This window comes from Bos javanicus, chromosome 4 (genome assembly GCF_032452875.1).
Source record: "Bos javanicus breed banteng chromosome 4, ARS-OSU_banteng_1.0, whole genome shotgun sequence".
Lineage (NCBI taxonomy): Eukaryota > Metazoa > Chordata > Mammalia > Artiodactyla > Bovidae > Bos > Bos javanicus.
Genome location: NC_083871.1, coordinates 15,832,408 through 15,852,192, shown reverse-complemented (window position 1 = coordinate 15,852,192; position 19,785 = coordinate 15,832,408). Strand labels below are relative to the sequence as shown.

At 41.4% G+C, this 19,785-nt stretch overlaps 2 protein-coding genes across 5 annotated transcripts in view; one reads left to right on the top strand and one right to left on the bottom strand.

The window, feature by feature from the left end:
* C1GALT1 (core 1 synthase, glycoprotein-N-acetylgalactosamine 3-beta-galactosyltransferase 1) overlaps positions 1-3,558 on the bottom strand; it is a 44,370-nt gene extending 40,812 nt beyond the window's left edge. Inside the window, exons 1-2 of one of the 4 annotated variants that reach the window (XM_061413524.1) lie at positions 3,193-3,558; positions 2,643-2,737 (exon numbers count right to left, since the gene is read on the bottom strand). In XM_061413524.1, the coding sequence (XP_061269508.1) occupies positions 2,643-2,737; positions 3,193-3,479 (382 nt within the window). In that variant the 5' untranslated portion in view covers positions 3,480-3,558. Of the gene's footprint in view, positions 1-2,642; positions 2,738-3,192 lie in introns of those variants that run through there. The other 3 variants (XM_061413521.1, XM_061413522.1, XM_061413523.1) reach the window with 3 other exon arrangements.
* A 91-nt stretch (positions 3,559-3,649) lies between these two features.
* Positions 3,650-19,785, top strand: part of ASNS (asparagine synthetase (glutamine-hydrolyzing)) — a 149,593-nt gene continuing 133,457 nt past the window's right edge. The window contains exons 1-2 of the mRNA XM_061413520.1: positions 3,650-3,947; positions 4,745-4,822. The gene's annotated coding sequence lies outside the window, so the exon portion shown is untranslated. The remainder of the gene's footprint in view (positions 3,948-4,744; positions 4,823-19,785) is intronic.

The window sequence follows — 19,785 nt, the reverse complement described above, 5'->3', positions numbered from 1 at the left end:
ACAGTTCGAGAACCAAGGTTTTAGAACATAAGTTCCATGAGGACAGAGATTTTTGCCTACCTAGCAGCAGTCATTGTTTTATTTCTATGACCTAGTATATAGTAGGTACTGAGATAGGTAAATGAATTTAGCCTGTTCTCAATGCCCTCTCTGATTTGGTCTGCTTTATGGTGCCAAAGACTTTCCGGGTGGTGCTAGTGGTAAAAGAACTCGCCTGCCAATGCAGATGTTAAGAGATGCCAGTTCAGTCCCTGGGTTGGGAAGATCCCCTGGAGGAGGGCATGGCAACCAACTTCAGTCATCCTGCCTGGAGAATCTCATGGACAGAGGAGCCTCGTGGGCTATAGTCTAAAGGGTCGCAAAGAGTTGGACACGACTGAAGCGACTTAACACGCATGCAGCAGGGTGGACTCTAATTCAATATGCCTGAAGTCCTTACAAAAAGGGGAGAACACCACATTAAGGGAGAGACATACAGGGAGAATGCCATGTGACAACAGAGGCAGAGGCTTGCGTAATATAACTTCAAGCTAAGGAGTGCCAGTGACACACAAAGCTAAGAGGCACAGAACAGATAAAATTCCCCAGAAGGTAGAGCACGGCCCTGTCAACACCTTGATTTCAGACCTGTAACCTCCAAAACTGTGAAATGATAAAGTTCTGTTGTTTTAAATAACTCAGTGTGTTGTACTTTGTTATAGCAGCCCTCGGAAGCTAACACAATGACCAAAAATGCAAATGACTCTATCAAGTTGCATATAGTTTCAAATCTGCCAATTATCCAACTTGCACCAATTTAAATATTTTAACATGTAGCTTTCATTGTGAACTAATCAGATTTCCTGTTTCAGAATCTCCCTAATTAAATATCACCTCTCTCTGCCCTCAACATGTCTCTTCAATGTGCCAGGTAGCTCACACTACAGAGTCTAGATCACTTGGATTTTCTTTTTGGTTTCTTCTACCTTCCTACAGGCTACCCTATTTCACATATAACAGCTTCTTTGTATTTTTTTCTTTAAGGGACGATTCTGATTTTCACACATTATAGATTTTGGCCTGCATTTTCCTGTAGGACATCTGAATTAGCTATAAAATGAAAATTTAAGTATATATTTGATACTCATTTAGATTTCAAGATAAAATGCTAACTTCTCTTTCATGGAAGAATTATGCATCCCCCCACCCCCTTATTTTAAAAAGAATTTTGCCATATTCCTTTCACTTTGCTATAGTTTGTATACTAGCCTCTTTACTAAAATCTCAATAAATATCGGGAAGCTTAAAATTTTAAGTGAATCAGAATTAAATTTCAGCATCAAGCTGTCCATTTTCCATTTAATGTTTATAGGTGCACTGTCACAAGAATTCCAATCAATGATTTCTCCACACTGAGACTCTAAAATCACCATGGTCCATGGAGTGTATAAGTTGTATAATGCAATTTTTATGTTAGTGAGCACAAGTCAATACACAAATAGTAGTACTGCATATACCTAAAAGACACACTTTTCTATTTCTATGACTAGGTGACCATTAATTGATATGCACTCCTAAATGACTTTGTGATAGTCTAATAATTTCTGGATACTGAACTTACTCAGAAACACAGACTAGTACAAACAATACCCCCCAAAAAGCATATCTATCTTTAAATGAATAGTACCCACAAAATATTTTTAAAATGCTGAACCCAAAGTAAAAAGATACAGAAAAACACAAATTTCAGGGAAATTTAAGAGAAACATCTTAAATGGTTCTCCACCATAACTAAAAAACCACACACTTTTCCTGTGAAGAATTTTAAGTGAGTCATACTTTCCTTACTAAATCACTGTTTTACTTAACATATGGTAAAAAGAGTTAACTGTTTGGTAGCTTGAAACTTTACATTCAATTAAACTGTACATTAATATACACTAAGGCCGGCAGAAAATGAAATAAATTCAATTACTATACACAATACTTAGAACACACATCATGTACATAAGGCTCATTTGACATTTATCTGATAAAAGTGTAAAAAGTTAGTTTTACCTCCTAAGTACTCAGATTCCCACCCTCTAAACTAACACCAGAATTAAATAACTTGAAGTTACCTAGGCAGAGCTATCTATATTCAGTGCCCAATTTCTGGTAAATGAACACATTTCTGTCCGTTTCACATTGGCCTAATCACTCACTCTATTGCATTAAAGTTCTAACTTTTTAACTAAGTTTTAAAACCACGATGAAACCAATTCATGGTTAGGATAATACTGTTCAATCTGAAAAGCTCTAAAACGATATACCACAATAACTACAAGGCACTGAGAGAACTAGGCTATAAATCCAGTCAACTTTTCCAAGGCGTGTGATGTTTAAGTTCCAGTCTTTTGAAAATAATAATAGAGAGGGTAAGTGCTGGGCAAGAATAAATCCCCACCCCTACATTTCGTTCATTTTCTGAGCAGACAATGTACCCAAATTAAAAGCTGTAAAGTCAATTTTGTCAGCATCTATTAATCCCATTTGGTGGGAGAGGAAGGCGGGAAGGAAAACACTCGTCCCGCGTCCTTCACGGAGCAATGCCGCAACACACCTGCCTAGCTTATTCTGTCAGGGGCAGGGGAATTTAACAAGAACAAATCAGCCAGACAAACCTGATGATCCAGAGAGCTCAGAGGAAGTCCCCCAGCACTTGCGCAAGGCTCCGGCTCGCTGGGCGCTGGCGCGACGCGGCAGCCCGGCGGCTCTCCTGGAAGGTGCCCACACCTGAGCGCCCGCAGCTCCGCGGGGGGAGGGCCCGGCGGGGCAGGACCGCTAAGTGGTCCAGCCGCGCGGTCCGGAGCGCAGCCCGCGCCTCACCGTCGCCACCCGACGGCAGGCGGCGCGCGAAGAGGCGAGGGGCACCAGAGAGCGAAGGGAAGGACCTGCGACTAACAGGAGGTTACAAGTCAACAAAATAGCGGCCCGGCGGGCAGGCGGCCCCACTGGCAGCTCGCGGAGACGCCGGGAGCAGGAAGTGCCCCGCGCCTCCCTCAGGAGCCCGCACGTCCCCAGACTGGGCAGCGACTCCGAGACACCTGTTTGGCGGCCCCAGGGGTGGGGTTCCACCCTCCACGCTCCCCCTACATTCACTCTCCCAGAGGGAAGGGCGAGGGGACCCGAGACCTTGGACCTACAGCCTGAGGGCGCCTCCGCCGGCCGTACCTGACATCAGCTTCGGCTCCCTCTCGCCCCTCCTGGGGGGCGGAGAGGGGGACGACACGAGACCGGCGACCTTCGCTCTGCTCGGCAGCCGCAGAAGTGGCTCGTGGCTGCTGGCCGGGGCCGCCCGCTGCCGCCCAGATTATTCCCCGGCAGCGGCGGCGGCGGCGGCCGAGGCGGGCCCAGCGCAAGCTCCCGCCCGCTCGCTCCGCCCCTCCCCGCAGCGCGTTCCGGCCGCGGGCCGCCGACGGCGCAGCCGCCACCCAGGGGTCCCCTAGCGCTGACGTCATCGCCGCCGCACCAGCCCCAGGGAAGGGCGGAGCGAGAGGGGGCAGGGTGGGGCGGGGCTACGGCGACGTGCGGGCGCGGGGATTGGCGGCTGAGCTCACGCCCCGCCCTTGTGCGAAGGGGTCTGGGAAGTCGGATCTTCTATGAGGGGTAGTCACAGCCCACTTGCGGCACCTCCGTGGCGGCCTCCACCTTCATCGCGGTGCTATAGGGTCTTGCATTAGCTTCCGGATCTTGAGAGGGCCCAAAGCAGTGAAACATCAGGGACCAGGGCTGCGAATACCTTTGGGACCTTTGTCCAAGAAACAGGCTCTTCCCTTTCAGGAGTCTTATGGCCTCTAGCCTGCTTTTAAACCGTTCTTTTTACCCCTGTTATCCCCTCCTCCCGATTCTCTTAACTCAGTACCTCTCTGGCCTTAAGGAGAGGAAATACGCAAGATGAGGTACGCAAACGAGTGTTGGGTAACCAGGTATGTGAATGAGCAGGGGCTGAGAACCCAATTAATTATACCACAAAGCCTCCTGAAGGCACACATGGTCTTTGGTTCCGTAATTACTTCACTGCTGTCAGGCAGTGGGCCGGAAGAGTTTCTTCGGAGCTCTCCAAAACCTCACCGTCTCACCTTTACTTGGCAAAGGGACTTTGTATCAGAAAACTGTTTTTGGATTATAGAGCTAGGAGCGCTCAAGCGATTGAGGCAGTCCCACAGCAGTCAGGAGGTAAGATCAAGTCTTGACTTTACTGGTGTTATCTAACAAAGCCTAGTTTGAGGGTGAGAAAACTACCCTGCTTCCTAGGCAGTTCTTTAGTGCCTTGGCCTCTGGGCTGGAATCTTGATTCCCGCCACCTATTAGCTGTGTAACCTTGGCAAGTTACTTACCACGCCGGAGAGGAATAGTAAACAATGTAACTAAAGTATTGTTGTTGAAAGTGAAGTCGCTCAGTCTTGTCCGACTCTTTGCGATCCCATGGACTGTAGCCTACCAGGCTCCTCTGTCCATGGGATTTTCCAGGCAATAGTACTGGAGTAGATTGCCATTTCCTTCTCCAGGGGATCTTCCCAACCCAGAGATTGAACCCGGGTCTCCCTCATTGTAGACAGACGCTTTACCGTCTGAGCCACCAGGGAAGTCCTTGTTCCCTTTTTATTTGTTTAGATTCAGCTTTAGTGTAGTTTACCAGGATATATCATTAATAGATCCGAAAGAATCTTCGGGAAGAACTTTAAAACATCTAGATTCTTATCCAAACCTCTCATTTTTTCAGATGAGAAAACTGAGGTCAGAAAGGTAAACTGAGAAGCCTGTTTTGGAAGAGAAGTGCAAGTATGTGATATCCAGGTTAGTGCTCTGTTGGATCCTCACCTCCATCTCTTCTCTCTTCCCCAACTTGTATGTAATTATTGCTCAGCCTCACCCCCTTTGCCTTCCACAGCCACTGTGAGACAGGGAAAAGAGACCCTTCGAGGTCAAAGTGTACCAAATAGAAAGCAAAATACAACAAAATGCCTCAGGATTCTTATTTTAATTTTATTAAAATTTATAAGGAATAAGGAATAATCTTTTTCCAGTGAGCAAATATAGGAAACCCTTCCAAGGGTAAGCTCAGCTACAGCATGTCTAAGATAATTTTCTTAGTGGCAAGAAGATATGTTGATAGAACTACCAGATCAAATCAGGCCCCTCCTACCCTTCTAGGTATTATTGAAAATAGCTATTATTTTCATGAAAGCAATGTACACTTATTGAAACAAATATAAAAAATTTCCAAATGCCATAATTCAGAGATAACAATTTTTAAAAATTCATGTTATACTCCAGACGTCTCTAAGAATAAAAATATATAAATGTATAGAAATACAGTGTATGATACACTGGATTTTATTTTGTACACAGTTCTTTTTTCATGAACAATATATCATGAATAACATCATTTTTAAAAGTTGCATAGTGTGAAGTGGATGTACCACTGTTTATCTAACCTGTATTCTATTGATTCATTTCTGGTTTTTTCCCCAAATGTTTACTATTTTAAACAACTCTGTGATGAGTTTCTTAATGCATGTACCTTTGCACAACTGTACTGCTGTCTTCTTGAATAAATTCCTTGAAGTGACATTAATGTCAGCCAATTTTTCTTCATTATCAACTAGAAAAAAAGAAAGTTGTGGTTACTTTGAAAAATATAATTTATATGTGAGACACAAAATGACCATATTCTCCCATTTGAAACACAGATTAACCTTGAACGGTATGTTTATCTATCTGGGTGTGTTTCAGTAATGTGTGTCACAGCTCCTTGGAGCAAGGTGATAGAGACTGATAGTTGATTTGATTCTATACAAAATCCTTTCTCTATTACTTGCAGAACTCTGACTGTTTTTCAGGGTGACTGTGTCCAGTTAAAAATACTTGTTTACGCAGGCTCCTATAAGCCATGTTTTCCCATGTGACCTGTCAGCAGAATGAAAGCAGATGTTGCTAGGAGAGGCTCAAAGTTTTACGGAAGAAATTTCCTGTTAGCCATTGGACCTATACCTGTCCTTTATCTTACCTGGAACAGTGATATGATGCTAGATGTGGAGCAGCCCTATTTCAACCACAGTAACAAAATAATAGCATAGCCAGAGGAACTGGTTTGTGATTGCTTTGAAGGGTCAGCTTATCAGCCCTGGTCTGCTCACTTCTGGGTTTGTTGTTATATGAAGGGGTTTGTTGTTATGTGAAGGAAAATAAATCCGTTCTCTTTAAGGCTTTTGTTGTTTTTGTTATAAGCACTGAATAAAATTCCTAATTGGCATAAAAAGATAGGAAAAGTCATTATTTAGCACTATAGGTAGAATTTTTTAATAAACAGGGTAAGATGAAAATGGGAACACAAAATGGAAACAAGCAACAACAAAAACCCACTCTCTAATAAACTTAGTTTTCCTTTAAATATCCAAATATTACAATTAGATTAACAACTCTTTAGTAATAATTAGATTACATTCTATAAATTATATTTATATAATAATGTATAGATTAAATGGACTTCCTTGATGGCTCAGACGGTAGAAGCGTCTGCCTACAGTGTGGAAGACCTGGAGTCGATCCCTGGGTCAGGAACATCCTCTGGAGAAGGAAATGGCAACCCACTCCAGTACTTTTGCCTGAAAAGTCCCATGGACGGAGGATCCTGGTAGGCTACAGTCCATGGGGTCGCAGAGAGTCAGACACAATTGAGCAACTAAACTTCTAAAACTATAGATTAAATTATTTAGAATTTAATATAAATTGAATTGAATTATAAATTAAATTAAAACTACTGGTATAGTAGTTTTAAAATATGTTCACAAGTTCTTTGATACTTCTTCTTTCAAAAATTGAGCTTAATTCCCCTCACCTAGAGTTTGGACTGTACTTAGTGACTTGTTCTCATAAAGAGAATGTAGAAATGTTGTAATGTGACTTCTAAGTGGAGACTATATATGTGCCAGCTTTCTTCTTGCTCTCTCTGGGATTGCTCACTGGGGAAAGGTAATTGTCATGTCGTAAGGACACTCAGCAACTTAGAGAGAGGCCCATGTTGTGAATAACTAAGGCTTCCAGCCAATATTCAGTGAGGAACTGAGAACTCCTGAAAACAGCCATGTGAGTGAATTTGAGAGCAGATCCCTTCAGCCTAGCCAAGCCTTCAGATAACTACATCCTTTGTCAGTATCATTATTGTACCTGAAGAGAGTCCATGAGCCAGAATCACTTAGTTTAGCCACTCCCAAATTCAAGTCTGCAGGAAGTGTAAAATAATAAATGTTTGTTGTTGTAAGCCATGTGCAGCAAAAGTAACTACTAAAAAGCTGGATATAGTGGAGCCTACCTAGCACAATCTAGGTATTTGATTATTTGTTGTTTTGAATGAGTAAAACAACTGAATGAAGTATAATGTAGTATCTTTTTCACTTAAAGGGTAACATACCATGCTTGTATTATTTTTGACCCCTGACACCTGTATTGTGTAAGGCTTTTCTGACATGATCACAGGGAGATGAGTTGTGAATCTTATTGAAATCTGAACAATGACAGTCCTGGAAGAAACATATAATGAATAGTGCAGTAGAACTCTTGAGATGTGAATGATGCTCCCAGTTTTGTTTTTTTTTTTTTACTATTATTTGCATTTATTTTTTGCACCATTTGTTCCTGGGCCATAAGTTTTTGTTTCTTCAATTTCTTCTGGGATATCTTTTTCTTCTGTGCAACCTTCTCTTCTGGTTTAGGAACAATCTGTTCTTTTTCAGTTAAGGTTCTCAGTAATTAGCTGAGTAGCAAGTTATCAAAGCCCTCTAAATCTCAACTTTCCTATTGATAAATTGGAGAAAGTAATCCTGACTGGCCTCAAAAGGTAGTCAGTGGGATTATATGTGACAGGGATTATATCATTCTTTTAATTGCATTAGATTCATAAGTTAAATATTTTAGGAGTGTGTACCATGAAAACTTTTCTTTTAAGAAGTAATAACTACTTTTACTGGTGGCTCAGATGGTAAAGAATCCACCTGCAATGCAAGAGATAGCATTTCAATCCGTGGGTCAGGAAGATCCCTGGAGAAGGGAATGGCTACCCACTCCAGTATTCTTGCCTGGCGAATTCCACGGACAGAGGAGCCTGGCAGGCTACAGTCCATGGGGTCGCAAAGTGTTGGACACGACTGAGTGACTAACACTTTGTAAAATATTAGTATTGTTCATAGTAAGAAGTTAGGATTTAAGAGTATAGCAGGATGGTAAGTTATTATATGTCAGATCTCATTTTATTACCTTGTTGAAATTTTATTGCGGGTTAAAAAGAATACATAATTATGACTGGCTCCTTTCTCTTTTCAAGAATTAATTTGTAATTGTGGTTGGGTGTGTGTCCCTCTTTATGGTAACAGTGGTAGTTAAACATACTTAGTAATAAACATACATTTAACCAATAATTTAGTTTGAGTCTAAGCTTTTATTCTAGAGCAAAATTGCACCCAACAGCAAGAAAATAAATAGTAGAAAACATGTCTTTCTCTTTCAGAGAGGAGGCCTTGGGCACAAAAGGGAAAGCATTATAAAATGGAACATCAGAGGTAGACATTATACAATTACAGACAATGCACAATTTGGTGATGTGGCTAAGTCCAGAGGTAAATATATGAGGATGAGTAAGACAAGACTTAAGTGTAAGATTCAAGTCTTGATAATGTAATGGTGAATTGTCCAAACTTCCAGGTTTGTTGTGTTTTCTGCTATTCAGCTATAACTGTAAATTAGATGAAACTACAGACTCAACTAGATAGCAGAGTATTTTTGGTTGTAGATGACCCCAACTACCTACCATCTTTATTAACTTGAATAGGGAGAAGAACCCAAGAAAAAAGAGACAGAGCTTCCTCCTCTGGAGACAGCATGCTTTTCAATGGAGCTTCTCATTTCATTAAAAATTCCTGCTAGGACACAGTATTTTCATTCTGTGGAACCCAAGAGAACATTTTCCAAACAGTTTTTATTCCTTGCAGCTACATGTGCACAAAATCAACCAAGATTTTGAGACAGTTGGAAAGGCTAGTGTTATTTTCTGAATTGACTGACATGTGAAGGGGATAAAGGTGGAGAATAGAGGAGGAGATAAGGAAAAAAGCAAAGTCTAGGAAATACTTTTAACCTCAAGGGAAGAGGACTCAGCATGACTCACAAGTTATTAGCTTGAAAGCAGAGTCTGCCACGTGTGCACTGAGGAACCGGAGAAATAGTCTCAGCTTAGAAGATTGGGCTCCCTGGGGTTATCCTGTGTTGCTCTAGTTCCCTGGAATAAGCATCAGAATATGCCTTAATTATTTTCCCTGGTGGCTCAACAAAAGCAGAAAACATTTGTTGTAAATGAAGTAGGTGATGCTTTAAAATCCCTAAGCAGTACATTATTTATAAATGTGTTCATTACCTCTGTTAGTGTAAAAAACTGACAATTTTTAGCTATGTAAAGTGGCACAATTTTTTTTCTTCTTTCTCTTAAGTTGTATTTAAAGGTTTTTAGATCTAGGAATGGGTTGGATAGATACTTTGTTGGGTTTCTGCCCATCATCCATTGAGAAGAACTCTCTTGCTTTTCCTCCGATTCCCATTTAGAGGTTTGGTCTCTCTAACCATGCATATATATACACACACACACTATAGGACCCTTGTCCCTTCTTGATTGGATAGAGTTTGATCCTTGAAGGAATCTGACTCAATCAGATCCTTTCCTCTGAGGATTTGGAATTGGAAGAGAAGTTTTAGTTGCTCTGTATTGAACACTGAAACTACAACACAAACGGGGGCTTCTAACCCAAACATGTGAACCCAAGTTAGGGGAACCCATTACAGATGGAGAGAGAAATGAAGCAGACTATCTGAGAAACGACCCTGAGCTTTGGTGCTGTCACAGAGACAGAGAAAGAAAGGGAGGAGACTCATTTTCTAGCTTCTCAGATTTCCCATGACCTCCATCCCACTAATGGCCCAATTGCTCTTGAGATCCAAGAATACCAACATTGTATTCTTATATTAAGTTACACGTTTTTGTTGTTAAGTTAGTTTGAGTGGATAATTTTTCCATTCTTTAAAACACATTTCATCACTTCATTTAAGAGTGATCTGAATCATTCTTTTCATTTATAAGTAAAAAGCCTTTTGAAAGCTTTGGCCTGAGGAAAACATAAATCTTTGAAAAGCATGCAAAATTTCAGTCTTTTGAGTGAAAAGAGCAAAATGGCAGAGTAGGAAGCTTCCCACTCCCATTCTTCCACAGAACATTGAAAAATAAGCAGAAACCATCAGTTTTGTGACAGCTTTAGAAAGCAGTTGAACATTTACAGCCACCACATGAGCACTGAATCAAGAAAGAGGCACTTCAAAATAATAGGAAGGTTTTGTGGTGGTTTATTTGTCCTTCCACTACCACTGCCCCTTCACGTATGTGTACGCACGCAGTCCTGTCCGACTCTTCTCGACCCCATGGACTATAGCCCGCCAGGCTCCTCTGTCCATGAGGTTTTCCAGGCAAGAAAACTGGAGTGGGTTGCCATTTCCTCCTCCAGGGGATCTTCCTGACTCAGGGATCGAACCCGCATCTCTTGCATCTCCTGTACTGTCAGGTGGATTCTTTGCCATTGCACCACCTGGGAACCCCATGGTAGAGGTTAAATGAAGTAATAACAGTGAGACTGTCATCCTGTATGCTAGTACCTTTGTAAGAATAAGGGACTCCAAAGCTGTCTGCCTGTCTCCTCATCATGTGAGGACACAGTAAGAAGACAAACTGAATTGACAGGAACCTTGATTTTGGACTTTCCAGCCTCCAGAACTATGAGAAGTGTCTGTTATCTAAGGCATCCAGGCTGTGCTATTTTGTTATAGCAGCCCAAGCAGAGTAATACAGGGAGCAGCCTAAAGGACGACGCTTGGTCTTCCACTCAGAACTCAGGAGAAAGCTTGAAAATACTGCAAGCCAAATGAAAAATCTTCAGACACTTGGGTCAGAAATTATAGTTGAAACATATAGTGGATTGGCTACGGTAAAAGCTGGGGAGAGTTTCTTTGGGAAATTAGGACATTTAAAAGCAACTATGGGGACTTCCCTAGTGATCCAGGGGCTAAGGCTCCTCATTCCCAATGCAGGGGGCTTGGGTTGGATCTCTGGTCAGGGAACTAAATCCCACATACTGCAACCAAGATTAAAGATCCTACATGCTATAACTAAGACCCAGCACAGCCAAATAAATAAAAATAAATATTTTTTAAACGTTGTTAAAAATAAAAGCAACTTTGTAAATGGGGGAATTTAGAAAACCATGTATGTGCCCTGGATAAGACACATGCTCAAAAAACACCCGAGAAGACCCTCAGCTTTTTCTTGGGCTCATCCTTGGGCACAGTGCAAGCCTGGCAAGTTGAAGATCAGTGCCAATTTGCCAAGACTCGGAGGTTCCCAGCGTTCAAAGACATTTCTATCAAAACACTAGCTGAACACAAGCTAAGAAACAGACTTCAGTGACCACATTGACAAAGAATATAGTCTTTTAATAGTTTGGGATCAGCATTGAATAATCTGACTGCTACAGCCTTTCAGCAACCAAAAAGTAGCAAGCCTTGTGAAAAGGAGAGAACCTTCCTTCCAAGTACATACTGTGAGTGAGTGGAAGTTGCTCAGTTGTATCCAACTCTTTGTGACCCCCTGAACTGTAGCCTCCCAGGCTCCTCTGACCGTGGAATTCTCCAGGCAAGAATACTGGAGTGGGTAGCCTTGCCTTCTCCGGGGGATCTTCCCAACCCAGGGATTGAACCCAGCTCTCCTGCATTGCAGGCGGATTCCTTACCCTCTAGCCACCAGGGAAGTCCCAAGTACATACTACAATAGTAAAATTTCCTGTTTTCATTAAAAAAATAAATAAATAAAACATACAAAGAAACAGGAAAGTATGGCTATTTCTAAGGAATGAAATAAATTGGTAGAAAGACTGAAGGCAGGAAGAGAAGGGAACCACAGAGGATGAGAAGGTTGGATGGCATCACCCACTTGATGGACATGAGTGTGAGCAAGCTCTGGGAGTTTGTGACTGACAGGGCAGCCTGGTGTTCTGCAGTCCGTGGTGTTGCAAAGAGTCAGACATGACTGAGCGACTGAACTGAACTGATCTCTGAGGAAGTCCAGACATTGGAATTACTGGACAGAGATTTTAAAACCACTGTCCTGAAACATGCTCAAAGAACTAATAGAAAACATAGACAAACAACTAAAGGGATAAAATGAGTGGAATTACATAAAACTTTTTGGCCACCTCATGCGAAGAGTTGACTCATTGGAAAAGACTCTGACGCTGGGGCAGGAGGAGAAGGGGACAGGAGGAGGAGGGGACGACAGAGGATGAGATGGCTGGATGGCATCACCGACCCGATGGACGTGAGTTTGAGTGAACTCCGGGAGTTGGTGATGGATAGGGAGGCCTGGCGTGTTACGATTCATGGGGTCGCAAAGAGTCGGACGCGACTGAGCGACTGAACTGAACTGAAGCAGCATAAAAATAATCAAGTCTCCTAGATGCCTACTTCTATCCCAAATAATCCCAGCAAAGTAGGTCAAAGTCTTTCCAATTTTTATTTTGGTGTAATTTCAGATTTTACAAAGTTGCAAGAATAGTACAAAGAATCCTCATACAACTTTTCTCTTGATTATTGTTTTAAAATTTTAACCACTCACATGAACTGTTTTCTTATTTTTCTGCCTCCAAAATTTAGGCTAATAGTGGCTTAACGTAAATACTAAACTTGATATGGTAATAAATATAACAATAATAACAATTCCAAAAATTACTTGCTGAACTTGATACATGCCAAACAAGTGTTGAACTTGCACTCTCACATACTCCTAACCCTATAACTCAGGCACTATTATTATGTTAATTTAATAGATGAAGATACTGAGACACAGGGAGTTTTAGGATCTTGCCCAAGGTCACAGATAAAAATCTTCTGGTGTTGAATGCAAATGAAACCATTCAGATTCCTTGACTCTACCTACGTTTTACCTATGTTTTTAACATTGATCTTTTAAATGAGGTGTCAGCAAACTACAGCCTTTTGACTAAATGCAGCCCATAGAAGATCTTTATTTAGTCCCAGATCCGCTTGTACAAGGGTTGCCCATCCTCTTACACAGATGAGTGGGCACAACCTGGTCTCTCTGTCTTGACCCGGCTGCTGTCTTTCAGGTATCTGGTCATTTTTTCTAACTGATTACTGTGACTTCTTGTCCTGCTCACAGAAAAACAGCAGCCTGACTAAGTTGTAACTTCTTAGACACTGTTTGGTCCTTCTAGTGAATGTCTCTGGTCTAAAGGAAATACCTAAGTGCCCAATAGAGTTGACAGGCAAGGTTAATCCTCACCAAGCTGGGGCATTCCTGGGGCGTTTTATGGTGACCCACTCTAGACGTCTTAAATAATAAAAACAACACTGTGCGTGTGATCAAAGGCAGCACACCTGAGGTGGGCATGGTGTGCATTGCTTTGGTCTTCCTTCAGGACTGAAAGGCTTATTCCCCCAGCTATTGGGAGTGCTGCCAACAGATAGCCATCAGGTGTCAGCCCTCTCAGAGAATTGCCTCAGATGCAGGTACCTGCCTCAAGTCAAGATCATGCCTTCTTTCAGGGCACCCACATCCGGTGACTGATTAGCACAGGGGTATAAAAGCCCAGCCTCCCAACCTCAACATATAATGTTGTCTAGAGCCGTTCTGTCGTCAGAGTTCCCCGCCGGATTGACTAAGGCCTCTGTTAAGATTGCGTCATGGTATAGTTTCTCCTTCTGTCCAGTCTTATTTCTTTTTTTCTATTTCACAGGCACTGACCTCAAAAGCACTCCCTAATAAGCTATATATGGAACTCAGCCTATGACAAAACCTAAAGCAAGAGGAGAGCTATTTCTCAACCCTCTAGAAATTCAAGCTTCTTTTTAAATGTCTCTGGTTCATAGATAATACAATTGTGAATGACTTCTGTTTACCTGGAGTCACCTCTTCAAGCATTAACCTCGGTGCTCCACATGAGAAATAAGGAGAAATAGATCCAAGGAGCCAGTGCTGTCAGTTATCACAGATGAACCCATAATCATTTCATCATGCTGTTCAGTGTGATTTGGACAATTACTGAAGCTTTGGGTTGTTTATATTTAATCAGAGGTAGAATTCTGAAATACTTTCAGTATGCCAGGCTTCTTTATAACTGTCTTTGCCTTAGGGTAAACATCAAGGTATTTGCATACAATGGCACCCCACTCCAGTACTCTTGCCTGGAAAATCCCATGGGCAGAGGAGCCTGGTAGGCTGTAGTCCATGGGGTCGAGAAGAGTCGGACACGACTTCACTTTCACTTTCACTTTTCACTTTCATGCATTGGAGAAGGCAATGGCAACCCACTCCAGTGTTCTTGCCTGGAGAATCCCAGGGACGGGGGAGCCTGGTGGGCTGCCGTCTATAGGGTCACACAGAGTTGGAAATGACTGAAGTGACTTAGCAGCAGCAGTTGATTTTCAATGTTGTATTAATTCAGGTGTACAGAAAAATGAATCTGTTATACATGACACACTCCAGTGTTCTGGTCTGGGAAATCCCATGGGCAGAGGAGCTTGGTGGTCTGCAGTTCATGGGGTCACAAGAGTCAGACATGACTTAGCAACTAAACCATCACTATATGTACACACACACACACACACATATATATGTTTAATACATATATTCACTCTTCCCATAAAGACCATTACAGAGTATTGAACTCCCTGTGCTGTACAATAGGTCCTTATTTATTTCATAGATATTAATAGTAGTGTGTCAATCCCGATCTTCCAGTTTAACCTCCCCATACCCCCCAGTAACCATACGTTCATTTTCTTCATCTGTAACTCTATTTCTGTTTTGTAGCTAAATTCATTTGTAGCCTCTTTTTAAATTCTACATGTAAGTGATATCATATATTTGTCTTTCTCTGACTTCACTCAGTATGACAGTATGACAGTCTCTAGGTTCATCCATGTTGCTGCAAATGGCATTATTTCTTTTTTTATGGAGGAGTACTGTTCCATTGTGTATTTGTACCGCATCTTCTTTAGCCATTCTTCTGTCAGTAGACATTAAGGTTGCTTTCATGCCCTGACTGTTGTAAATAGTGCTGCAGTGAGAATAGGGATTGTGCACATCTTTTAAGGAAACTTGAAAAATCACCTACTAAAGTAAGTATGGACAGTATTCATGTTTTCCTATCTTTCTGGTATCTTTTTTAAAAATGTTTCCATGGTGATACAACCTGATAGATACTGAGTGCTAAGTTGCTCAGTTGTGTCAGACTCTGAGACCCTGTGGACTGTAGCCCACCAGGCTCCTTGTCCATGGGATTCTCCAGGCAAGAATACTAGAGTGGGTTGCCATGTTCTTTTCCAGGGGATCCTCCTGACCCAGGGATTGAACCCGCATCTCTTACACCTACTGCATTGACAAGTGGGTTCTTTACCACTAGTGCTACCTGGGAAGCCCCATGATAGATACTGGAGATTAGGTAAAAGGTGCTTTAATCCTGGCTTTGAGACTTAACAGCTGCTTTCTGAGCCTCATGATCCTCCACTGTAAAAGGGAAACAATGATGCCCATTTTTTAGAGTTATTATGTTGTTTAAATGAGAGGATATTTGCAAAGGGCCTGCAATATTCAAGTACCCAATAAATGCTACTGCTGCTGCTGCTGCTGTGTCACTTTAGTCGTGTCCAACTCTGTGCGACCCCATAGACAGCAGCCCACCAGGCTCCCCCGTCCCTGGGATTCTCCAAGCAAGAACACTGGAGCGGGTTGCCATTTCCTTCTCCAATGCATGAAAGTGAAAAGGGAAAGTGAAGTCGCTCAGTCGTGTCCGACTCTAGCGACCCCATGGACTGCAGCCCACCAGGCTCCTCTGTCCATGGGATTTTCTATGCAAAAGTACTGGAGTGGGGTGCCATTGCCTTCTCCACAATAAATGCTAGCTATTTTTATAAAAAAGTATAATAATGATGATAAGTGGACTGACCAAAGGTTTTTGAAAGGAAATATCTTTACGACAAATACTGTAGTTTATTGCTACATATTTTATTAGCAAACAAAGATAGTCACTATAAAGATTTCTACACTGAAATATACATAAGTGATTTTCATCCAAGAGGCAATGTTTTGAAAGTAGAGGAGTTGAATGAAGTGATTTCCAAAGTATTCCTCCCTGCAGCGCACCCCACGGTGTTTAAAGCCTTGTGAGTCTATGGATTAGGATGACCCTCCAAAAATAAGAGCAACTATTTCTTGGAATTTGAGTTTTTCTCTATTGAGAGTGGGTGCATGTCGACAGAACACTTGTTCTATTAGTCCTCTTGGCTAATAGTCTACTCACAAATAATTCAGACTCAATCTATTGTAACATTGTCTGCACACCTGACAGTGCAGAAATAGTAATGATTAAACTCTTACAAAAATGGAAGTTACTGCCCATTATTTTGTCCTAACCTTATGGTAGCTTAAATTCTATTTAAATTGATTGTATATTATGGCTCATTATTTTTCTCTCAATATTAACTACTTCTGATTAGTGCCATGTATGTATATGGAGGCAATTCTGCCCAAACAGAAGGAAAGAATTCTGCCTTCCTTCTGTTATCTGTTAACCTTGTTCTCAGGAACTAATTTCTCTGATACAATCCCTGCATCTACTGTACATCTTTGGATGTGTCCTTGGACACATGCTCTCTTTTTCATCCTTTTCGTCTCTAGAATGAGTTGCATGTATAAGTCCATCCTTTAGAGCCAATTTAGAGTCAAGTACTTTATCTCAATTTTGAACTGGATTTACAGTCTCTCTTACTGAGTGGATCCAGGTTAGCAGACACATAAGACCATCTTTGTTTTCCTCCCCTTCTGTCTCTATATCCATCTTTCTACTTCCAGACTAAGAATAGGAGTCTTTCTTTCCTCATTTCTCAAAAGAAATAGCACAGCATTTTGTCTCTCTCTCTGCTCTGTTTCAGCCACTTAATATATGTATTAGAGCATTATCAGTCAAGATTGCATTCCCTGTTCCCTTATATATTAGACTTTGGTTAGGGCCATAAATGATGGGGGGGTGGGGAATGGTGGGGGTAGGGGTTGAGGATGGAAAGGGGAGGCTGGTGAGCAGATAGCACTTTATAGTTGAAGCCTGAAAGATCTCAATGGGAATTGAGGATGGTATACAAACACAGAATAGAAAGAAACTTCTAGAGTTCAGAAGAACCAGAACTCCATTCTGTGAAGAGACTGAAATTTGTACTCAATATAAACGGTGGAGTGGCTCAGTGGTCAAGAGTCCACTTGCTAACGCAGGACATGTGGGTTTGGTCCCTGTGTTGGGAAGATCCCCTGGAGAAGGAGATGGTAACCCACTCCAGTATTCTTGTCTGGGAAATCCTGTGGACAGAGGACCCTGGTGGACTAAAGTCCATGGGGTCTCAAAAGTGTCAGACACAACTTAGCGATTAAACACCACCACTGTAAAATGTGGAGTGTGCCTAGTGGCAAGAAGCACACACATGTCAGGCAGGAAAGAGCTGAAGCATGGAATAAAGGTGAGGAAATTTAACTCATTTTGCTTCTCATGTGCAAATGGGCTTTTATGGTGTTGCTGGGTTTTATCTTTGAAGTGCAGACATATCCCCCAATTTATTAACACGAGTGAGTACAGAGCTCCCTGGAGTATGAGAAAGGAAATGAAAAAAGCTGTGCTCCAGCCTACCAGGCTCCCAGCTGACTGAAAGGCTTGTTCCCTTTTTCATCCATTATATGCTGTGTGTTTATGTGAATGGTTGTGATACTGCTTAAACACTGTTTCTTGAGGAAAATGCATCCATATTTGAGTTGGATCACCTTAAAATGAATTCTTGAAATACAGCTCACACAGAGATAGGGGACTTCTTCTGGCTTACTATTAATAACATTAACCATCTAGATGTTGCGGATAAAGAAAATGCAGGTGGTAAAACAATGGCTTGGCAAAGGCATCATGATCAAATCAAGCTAAAATTAGAACTTCATGCCCCTTCATTCAGTCTGTGAAACGTCTTTTTCTACTGGATCTCTAAGGAGCGTTCGCCTTGAGATTATTGGGGAAGGAAAGTCCAATGAACAGACCACTTCCTTTCTCTCTCTTCTTTGCATTGCTGTTTCTCTTCCAGTCTATAAATCTTTCCTCCTCCCCAGCTCCTTCTCCTCTGTTTGGGGTGGGGGGGGGATGGATTTTTAGTTTTTCTCTTCTTTTTCTTTGCTTTCTGGTCTTTTACTGCTCTCAGTACTTGGGCTGCCTCTTATTTTTCAGCCCCAATTTTTATACCTCCCACTCCTAGTAGAGAAAACATTGTCACTATTAGGATCTTTTTTTTTTTTTTTAAAGTTTACATTCTGAACTCTTTCTGGCTCTGTGCAAAGCATTATAAAAAAGGAAACTTTTTTATACAAAACTGTAGACTGTGTGTGACTTCCAAAAATATACAGTCTGTTGTGAATCCCAGCCATGATTTTTATAACCACCCTCATGATTCTTGACCTTTGTTTCTCAATCCCATTAAAAATCTGGTGATAGCAATGAATTGCCTCCCTTCAAAAATGTGTAACTTACAAATATACCCAATTTGCATGCAATTTCAGAAGGTGCAAAAACTCTCTGAACCCCTTAGGAGTTTATGACCTCATACCAAGAACCCTGCTGGTTGTCTCAATACATTTTACAAATATCACACAATTTGAGATAGGAGTATCTTAAAACATAGTCCATTTTAATTCATTTTGTGTTTGCAGAGGTAAAGGGGGAAGAAACATTTTCAAATTACAAGTGCATTGTAACATTGTCCAAAAGGAAGAAACATTTATTGAGTACTGCCTACTACATACATACCTATTTCCAACATTATTATAGCTGTTTTAAGAATTATATATGTACATGTATATGTCTATAAATATACAAATATATACATATGTATACATTTGTGTATGTATTTATGTATGTGTAAATTTTTACGACACCTATATCGTGTGGGACTCATTACACTCAGATAATGGAAATTGAACTCAGTGGGATCAAACAGCTAATTCAGGTCACCTGCTAGTGAACAAGAGGTGCGGGTTCTAACCCGCATCTAACTCCAGTGCCCCCTTGGAGGATAATTTCTTATCTTTTCTACTTAACACAAAATGTAGCACACAGGAGGTACTCGTGAAAGGTTGAATGTTGACTGGATTAAACTGAAGGAGGTTAAGTACAGAGCCCTGTGGTAGATTCCTAGAGACTAGAGACCAGTCTCCCCACTGCCACCCCTCAACCCCATTTAATTTCATTTCTTTAGAGAAAAGGAAGGGGGCATTCTAATAAGTTCTTAAGAACAGAGAAGAATCTACAAAATTGCAGAGAAATGTAGTAATTTTCCTCTGTTCATCAGAGAAATATGTCATTTCCAGCAGTGTGAGGGTAGCAGGCTTGAATATGCCAGTTTTCATTTGGAAGGAATGTACTGCAAAGTTCAGCAATATTAACTTGAGGAAGCCATTTTCAATTTAGTGAGTCCTCTGAACATTAAAGAAAGCATTCTGACTGAAGCTACTGCAATATAAAGAACAATTTGAAACATGCCTAGGAGGAAAATACAATAATTTTAGCATAAGGAAGTTCTCAAATGAAGTCTAATTTTAAAGGAAAAAGAATCTCTTTGATTGAAGAAATTGTT